This window comes from Amphibalanus amphitrite, unplaced genomic scaffold, assembly GCF_019059575.1.
Source record: "Amphibalanus amphitrite isolate SeventyFive unplaced genomic scaffold, NRLGWU_Aamphi_draft 002416F_arrow, whole genome shotgun sequence".
Taxonomy (NCBI): Eukaryota; Metazoa; Arthropoda; class Thecostraca; order Balanomorpha; family Balanidae; genus Amphibalanus; species Amphibalanus amphitrite.
This window is the reverse complement of record NW_024883859.1, coordinates 22753-31998: the sequence shown is the minus strand read 5'-3', so window position 1 is coordinate 31998 and position 9246 is coordinate 22753. Positions and strand designations below refer to the sequence as shown.

Genomic DNA, 9246 nt, shown 5'->3' with positions numbered 1-9246 from the left:
AAAAAAAATTGATAAGTTATGGATTATTTATAAGTTAATGACTACATGAGTGTTTTTTTGTGCTTTGTAACAACTTCAAATGATATTCTGGGACGTTCTTAAATCTATTTTTAACATATTTTGATTTTTTCTTATGTGAGCTTATTCTTGATCACTACGCCACGCTGCCCATGGGCGAGGAGAGAAAATGAACAGCGTAAAAAGTTAGAAACCATTTCATGTCACGTCAAGCCGTTTGGCCTCGGCCGACCCTCTGGTGTCCTTGAGTGAACGCACAGCTGCCGAGGGCCCCAACGGGTGCTCCTTTGTGGAAACTATCATTAAGGACGGGCTCCACCAGCAGTCCACGTGGGGGTTTTCCAACACCGTCCATGGAAATCATACCTACCTACATCATATTTCAGACCGATTGACTGAGGAACTTGGTTGGAAGGGCCCGAACGTCTCACAAATCGATAAACGTAAATAATCAATGAAAACTTAACTGGGAGTGGACATATAACGGCGAAAGCTTCTAAAAGGAAGCTGCATTCGTTTTTTTTTTAAGAAATCAAAGAGAAATAATCATTCAAAAACAAAATTGCAATCATTTTTGCTCAGTTTGCTATGTTGCTGCTCTCCAGCCCATGATTTATAGCTGTATTTTGAAAGATGAGAACGTTTTGAACAAGCGGCACCTTCTGTACCTACCTATGTTGTTAGTTCACTGCAGCGCACGCTTGATGTAAAAAAGACAGTATTTGTGACCAGCAGCTCGGAACACGTGTGATAAAAAATAAATTAGATTAATAGCTACCGCCGAACCGTACTCGCGCAGCACCCGAGTGGCACCGGCGGCGCACGCGGCCACGTGCAGTGGTTTTTGTGGCCGTTTTTTGTGCGCCCGGCGCCCGGCCCGGCCCTGTGATGACCCGGTGATACAGGTGCAGCCGTCACTGCGCGTCCAATACGTCACGTCACTGCGCGTCCAATGGGTCACGTCACTCTGCGTCCAATGCGTCACGGCATTGCGCGTCACGCCACCTCGCTACATTGGCCACATCAGACGTGATTCCAGGGAACAGTGTCCTGAGATGCGAGAGAAAGTAATCCATTGCAAATCACGTATCTCGGTCAGTTACTGCCTTCTCTTGGTGTCGAGATGGGCTCACATGAGATCAAATTTGAGATTTGATCATTACATGGAAATCACAGCGATGGAGGAAGCTTGACAACTAGACCTCGTTCAAAAGAATTGTAGCCGCCGAGCCGCTGTTCGCTGTAACGGACATTATTTTCGATTCGTTGGGTGAGATGCCTTTGGTGAAATGCGAAACTTCAGCTAATGATTTATTCAAATCTTAGTTCATCTCTATGTCATGTCATGTCATGTCGTTAAAGCTTTATGCATCTTACGGCTCAGAGCTAAATCAATTAGTATACACAAAACTACGCATCGTATACAGCAATCGAAAACCCACCAATTTTAGCCTTTTTCGATGACCTGGAAATTTAAATTAAATCTCGCGGGCATCGCACGCGAATATAACTAACGGCGCCGCCACATGACAGACTATTTACAAATATGTACAATACCGTATCGGAATAACGTGATGAGGCGGCAACACTCCCCACCTTGACCCGATCAGGGCTCAACACTCACTACACAACTGCACATGCCATTAAAGCTGACCGCTGTACAGCATACACTTACGTCACCTTTGTGGCATCAACTTTCTAACGCGCCATGCAAATGAGCGCCTGCCACATTTGAGCCCTATTTGGTTCAATAACAGGTCCTAAATACTACCGCGCTAAACAAGCACTATTCAACTGTTAGAACGTCAGCATGACAAGCACCAACACAAGGCTCATCACCGATCCATCAATTGTCTCAACTATTTCTGGTCACCATCGCGATCGGTGCGGCATGGTGCTCTGACGAGTAGCACCTTACAGAGATGCTATATCTTTGTGTTCTCACTATTCTGCCTCCAAGATGAGAACGAGCTTCGATATCGGCCTCTTCAGAACTGACGTCTCGGTCTGTACCATCGCAGATCGGACGAAGCCTTTCCGGTCCGGGAAAGTCTCTTTGATTCGGCCCAGAGGCCACCTGGAGCGTGGTGTGCTCGTATCCATGACAAGCACTACGTCATTAACTGCTATATTTCGTTCCACCTTGTTCCACTTGTGTCTCAGTTGTAATAGCGGCAAATACTCCCGAATCCATCGTTTCCAGAAGATATCGGCCAAATACTGCATTTGTCTCCATCTTCGAGCAGACCGGCTGTCCCTGGCGGTGAACAGGCTGTCTGGCGTAGGACCGCCCCTCAGCAGGAGAAGGTCATTTGGGGTCAGCGGCTGCAAGTCTGTTGCATCACCTGAGACGGTGGTGATTGGAGTCGAATTCAGTATTGACTCGACCTCGCACAACAGCGTGCGGAGCGATTCTTCCGTCAGCGTTTGTTCCCGAAGGAGCCCATTCAGAATCTTTCTGATGGAGCGAATTTGTCTCTCCCACACCCCACCGTGTGATGATGCACCAGGTGGGTTGAATATCCACGTGATACCCTCCTTCAGGAGAAATTCGTGGACTTTCTTCTCTTGAAGTCTCTTCAACTCTTCGCGCAATTCTTTCTCGGCCGCCACAAAGTTGGTACCGTTGTCCGACCGTATAAGCGTAGCCTGACCTCTCCGAGCCTGGAAACGCCGCAATGCGTTGATGAATGAACTGGTGTCGAGGCTCTCGCATAGCTCTATGTGTACAGCTCTACTGGAAAGACAGCTGAATAAAACAGCATATCTCTTGAGCTGTTTTCTACCCATTTTCACATAAAATGGACCAAAGAAGTCCGTTCCAACTTGGCTGAACGCACCCATGTGCGCTGTCGTTCTCTCTGCTGGCAGGTCTGCCATGATCTGCGTGACCGGGGGGGCCTGCAGCCTCCTGCAGCGAACGCACTTGGAGAGAACTCTGCGGACCGCTGAGTTGCCATCCACTATCCAATACTTGCAACGTAATGCTGCCAGAACATGTTCCCTGCCTGAATGACCTCTGCGCTCGTGCATATCTCGGATGACAAGATCTGTGACATGGCCTTTCTTCGGCAGAATGATCTGGTGGATTGATGACGGTGATAGTCGTGAATTTCCTAAGCGGCCTCCCACTCTGAGTACGCCGTCTACTTTCGCTGGATTCAGTCTGTACAGAGAGCTGGACTTTTTCACTGTTGAGCAAGACAGCTCATCTGGAAAGGATGTCTCTTGTACGTATTTGACGATGGCCATTTCTGCTCTCGTTAGCTCTTCTGCTGTCAATCTCGCACACTGATAGGTACGCGCGAGACCAGCACGACCTCTCTTTCTGGCGTCACGGTTGCGGAGAACATCCTTTAAACGAAGTATCCAGGCCACTCGAGTCTTCAGCTTGTGCCAATCCGATGCACTGTGTAGGAGGCGCATGGTGTGATCCTCGTCTGTAGCTACGACATTCACATAGGGTTTCTTCACTTCCAGTGGCTCAGCATCCGAGCTGGATCTGAGGTCTGGCTGTTCCGGCCACTCTGACTTCGGACGTTTGAGGAACGCTGGCCCACCAATCCAATCGGACTCGTTCAGTTCCCGTGCTGAGCTACCACGCGACAGAAGATCGGCCGTATTCAACGCCGACGGCACATACAGCCATTGGTGCGGTTTGGAGCCATCATGAATGATTGTCAGACGATTTGCTACAAATGTTTGAAATCGAGATGTCTCGTTATTGATGTATCTCATGTTTGACATGCTGTCGGTCCAGAAAAACACTTCCTCTATTGGCAGTTCCAATTCTTGACGGATCTGAGTGCTGAGTTGAACCGCTAATGTGGCGGCCGCAAGTTCTAGTCGTGGAATTGAGCATGTCTTCAGTGGAGCTACTCTCGACTTACTCATAAGAAATGCTGTATGCACTGACCCGTCATCTGCAGTTGTTACATAGTAAGCTACTGCCCCATAGGCGGACTCGCTGGCATCGGCGAACAAATGAAGCTGATGTCCATGTATTGGAACGTTCGGAGTCAAACTCCTGGGCACGGAAAATGCGTGTAACTGTTCCAACTGCCGACACCATTCGTTCCATTTTCTCAAATGGACGGCCGGTATTTGTTCATCCCAGTCCAACTTCATCCTGCAGAGGTCCTGGAGTAGTATTTTCGCCGGCAGAATGAATGGAGCTCCGAAGCCTAGAGGGTCATACACTGCGCTGACGGTCCCCAAAATTCCTCTTCTGGTTGCTGGACCCTTTCGGATATCGATACGAAAACTGAGCGTGTCGTTTTGAACATTCCATTGTACGCCAAGAGCCCTCTGTGGCATAGGGCTATCTCCAGTAAGGTCTACCTTGTCAGGGAAGACACAATCCACCTCGGGCAGCCCACTCAGCGTTTCAGGGCTGTTACTCACGAATCCGGTCAATCGGAAACCTCCCCTAGCACAACATTCTCTCACTCCTTGAGTAACATCCTTCAGTTCTTCGGCCGTTGAGCATGACTTCAGAAAGTCATCGACGTAGAATGACCTCTCGATACTGTGTCTGACGTCTGTATGGAAGTCATTACCAAAATCCTGTGCCGATCTTCTCAGCGCAAAACTTGCACATGAAGGCGAGCTGACAGCGCCGAACAGGTGAACGTTGACCTGATATTCCTGCAGATCCTTTCTTACGTCACCGTCAGGCCACCACAGGAAGCGTAGTAGACTTCTTTGCCTTGATGGAACGCGCACTTGGTAAAACATTTTCTCGATGTCGGCCATGACTGCGAATGGCCGTTCTCTGAATCTCATCAGAACGCCGAGGAGAGAACTGGTGAGGTTTGGGCCCTGCATAAGACGATCGTTCAGTGAGGCGTTTCGAAACTTTGCGGAACAGTCGTACACTACACGAATCTTGTCCGGCTTGACGGGGTGGTAAACTCCATGATGTGGAATGTACCAGGTTTGCCCAGCGGTTTTGAGGTGACTGTCTTTGACTCTCTCGGCATAGTTCTTCTCGATCAAGTCATTAACAAATTTCTTGTAATCTTCCATGTACTTGTCGTTTTTTTTTCATTTTCCTTTTCAGGTGCTCAGCTCTAAGCAATGCCTGTTGCTTATTGTCTGGAAATGGTGCGTCTTCTTTCAGAGGTAAGGGAATCTCGTAATGTCCATCGATATAGCGTGTTCCCGCTTCGACCGTTTTCAACCACACTCTGTCCTCCACTGACAGTCCCACGTCGGTGGAGCTGCCGTTGTCTTCGAATTCCTTATTATATAGCGAGACGAACTTCTCATGAATATCAGAATCACCTCTGAGTACACTGACTCTGTTTACTCTTGCCGCTCCATGATCTCTGGTGGATCGGAGTTCTCGGGGTCCATACACAGCCCAGCCCAGCTCTGAACGGAACGCAAATGGCTCGCCTTCACCGCCTCTCCTGACCTCAAGTGGACACAAAGCCTCGGGACAGTTTCCGCCAATCATGAGGCCGATCTCAGCGTCTACTTGTGTCAGAGGAATTCCCTCGAGATGCATCCATTTACCGATGTCGGCTGGGGTTGCGATGTCCTCGTGTTTAACTGGTATCCTTTCAAGTGTGTAGGTGGGTGGCAGCTGAACAGCAGTTGAAGAATGAAGGCCTGTGATAGATAAGCCCTCGACTACTTGACATTGTACGGACTGATTTTCAGAAGCAGCAGTCATCATCGTCAGCTTTGTCGCTTTTCCCTTGACGTTCAGCCTTTTAAGCAGAAGATCTGTGCAGAATGTTGCACTTGACCCGAGGTCCAGGAAAGCATGAGTGACGACCGATCGTGAGCCGTCAGGTGATCGAACTAACACGGGTATCACTGCCATCATTGTGGACGAGTCTCCGCGAGCACCAGCCGCCACTTCTGCGCCGTCTATCTCCAATCGTCCGTTTCTTACGACGGCTGCCGGCCCTGCACTGCTACCACTGCTTTGCTTGTTTGTAGCAGAAAATTCGGAAGGAGATGCCTGCTTGTCGTTGTGCAGCGGAGTCGGATGGCGACCCTTGCAGATCTTGCAGGACAGCCTTTTTGTGCACACACTGATCTGATGCCGCTGCCGAAGGCACCCGAAGCAAAGTCTTTGTTCAACGATGAACGTTCTTCTCTTTTCATAGGGCTCATGATTCAGCCTCTCACAGGAATCCGTTGAATGTTGCTCGGCACAGTACAGGCACGTCATCACCCGAGGAGATGCGTCCTTATTGACACCTGTTGCAGACACGATGTGAGGCTTCTTACCGCTTCCATCTGGCTTGGTCAGCTTCCCGAAGGTGGGATCTGTGATTTTTCTCACTTCTCTGTCAACGAAAACTACGATGTCTTCAAATGTCACCTTTCTGTTTGCTTCTTCCTTTATTTGTATCACTCTATTGCGCCAGCTGTCCTGGCAGTGATAGGGAAGCTTTTCCACTATCTTGCGCATCGTTCTTGGATGGTCGGTCTCTCTCGACCCTGGAGGTATATCTTTCATCACGTTGAGACACGACGTGAGCGCGATGGAGAACTTGTCCAGGCTGTCCACATCACCCGGCTTGATAGAATTCCAATCAGTCAGAATGTCGACAAATGCTGAAGACACCGAATCAGGGTCTCCATATCGCCTGTTGAGCAGGCGCCTGGCCTCCAGATAACCCGACCCATCTGACATATGCGCGCATCCACGTACGATATCAAGAGGCTTCCCGCGCAAATAGGTCTGAAGATAATAAAGCCTCTCGTCGGGATCATCAGTTTTACTGGCGACTCTGGAGTCGAAAGCTCTAACAAAACTGCGATACTTCGTTACATCGCCGTCGAAGACCGGTATCTCCAGCTTAGGCAACTGGCCCTTCTGAAGCTGAGTGAGCAGCACCCTTGAGTAGTCTGCCTGCTGTGACTGCTGAGGCTCTGTGTGACCCCTCTGCTCTGTCGCTGCTCCTGCTGCCTCCGAGTCGTCTATGCTCCTAGCATCGTGCGTGCTGGGCTCCCGCGATCTCCCAGACGGTCCATCAGAACAGCGACGCTCTTGAGTAGGGTTCCTGAGCCCTGTTTCTGGCTCAGCATTCCCAGAAGTCAGAGACTGAGAGGACGGCTGGTTTTGTCGGTCGGAGAAGGATGTGACTGGTCGTGCCGTGGCCGCCATGCCCTCTGGCTGATCAGCTTCCGCCAGGATCTTCTCTCTTGCCTCCGATTCTGCAAGCTCGGTTCTTATCATTAGTTCCTCTCTACGAAGCCGAAGATTCAGCTCCTCCAATTCGATTTTACGTTTCTCCTGCAGAAACGAGGCTCTTGCCAGCAATGCAGCTCTTTTTGTCGCTTCAATAGCTCGCAGTGAGCGCACTGAGGCGGCAGACGCGGAAGTGTGACAAGAGACAACTGACTCGCCACACACGGATTGGTCATTCAACGCCGCCTCAGTTATGGAGTCGTTATCTTGTCCGTTGTTGTAATCGGCGTCTTCTCGGTTCCTGCTAGAACCATCGTCCTTTTCATATCTCATAAGTTCTTGCAAACGTCGAACTAGAACGGCCTTCGTGCCCTTAATATTTGCGTGTCTCTCCCTCAGTCGCTCTTTCAACTCACTCACGGTAAGTCTGTCAAGCTTGTCCATTTTGTGACTTCCGCGAGTTGCGTCCGATTAACCAATCAAATGCAGCACAGTGGACCGATTGATCTTCTGTGATGCGTTGAATGCGATCGTCTCTCACGTCAGGCCAGGACGAGACGAGACGTCAGTCGTGAAGCGCGTATGAACTCGCCTTCAGACGTTTTCAATTGGTGCAGTCAATCTGTCACGCAAGTCCACTAAAGCCGTCGTTTCCTTGGAAATACAAGAGCTTTTCACATCTTGCAATCATTCTTAGGCCTCATCTCGCAAGCTATTGCAGTCTTGCCGACTTAATCTCGCTTACATCCAAATATGTCATTGTTCTTGCATAGTTCTACGCTTTACATCTCGTTTGGCTTTAACTTCGCACAAAGCTTTATCTTAAAGCTTTTTACTTGAATGCACTGGCTTTAACTAAATGCTTTAGCTTGAATGCATCAGCTTAAACTTAACTGTGAAAAGTTTTAAATGCAAAGCCTTTAAACTAAATGCAAGTTTCGTTCTTCAACTTCGAACAAAGCCTTAACTTTAAGCCTTTACTTTAATCCATCAGCTTTAAGTTAAGTTAAATGCTAAAGCTTTAACTGTAGCCGCCGAGCCGCTGTTCGCTGTAACGGACATTATTTTCGATTCGTTGGGTGAGATGCCTTTGGTGAAATGCGAAACTTCAGCTAATGATTTATTCAAATCTTAGTTCATCTCTATGTCATGTCATGTCATGTCGTTAAAGCTTTATGCATCTTACGGCTCAGAGCTAAATCAATTAGTATACACAAAACTACGCATCGTATACAGCAATCGAAAACCCACCAATTTTAGCCTTTTTCGATGACCTGGAAATTTAAATTAAATCTCGCGGGCATCGCACGCGAATATAACTAACGGCGCCGCCACATGACAGACTATTTACAAATATGTACAATACCGTATCGGAATAACGTGATGAGGCGGCAACAAGAATATTATGTTCAAAATTGATTGACAGTTATGTGTATTCCAGGATATGGGATTGAAAGACAATCGGTTTTAACAATAATGACTTGAAGACGAATTATACCCTCGATCACAGGCAGGCTATGAAATGCCACAGAGCAGCCCCCCCCCCCCCCAAAGTGAGTCCTCCAATCCGGGAAAACCAAAATTTTCGGAAGACATTACCCGTACACAAAGACCGTCGCAGGGCCCTCAGAGGCCAGCGTGGGGTCGTCGTTAGAGCCCTCAGAGGCATTCTGGGGCCCTCAGAGGCCAGCGTGGCTCCTGGTGCATCCGTGGGGTCCTTCAATTATCATCGTGAGGCCATCGGAGGTCGTCGCGTTGGGACCCAGAGTTCGTAGTAAGGGCCCTCAGAGGTCATTGTGAGGGCACTCGGAGACCGTTGTGGGGCCCTCAAAAGCCGGCATGACCCCTAAAGTCTACCTGGGCCCTCAGAGGCCGTCGTTGAGGCCCTCAGAGGCCATCATGGGGCACCAAACGTGACTCGGGACCCTAAAAGCCGGTGAGGGGGCTCCAGAGTCCAGCGTGGGGCGCTTCCGACTGCAATTGGACTTATGTCGTCCCACACCGGCTTCCGTTCCCCGATCACCAATTTTCCAGAGAAAATGTCCTCAATGGTTCGACAGGTCCCTTGTACGAAT

General features: G+C 49.2%; 1 protein-coding gene across 1 annotated transcript; it reads right to left on the bottom strand.

Moving 5' to 3' along the window:
* Positions 1–1319: 1319 nt before the first annotated feature.
* Positions 1320–5058, bottom strand: LOC122376942. The gene has a single exon (XM_043356925.1). It carries the CDS (start codon positions 5044–5046, stop codon positions 1963–1965), a length of 3084 nt encoding a protein of 1027 aa, XP_043212860.1. The 5' UTR covers positions 5047–5058; the 3' UTR covers positions 1320–1962.
* Between the last annotated feature and the right edge of the window lie 4188 nt (positions 5059–9246).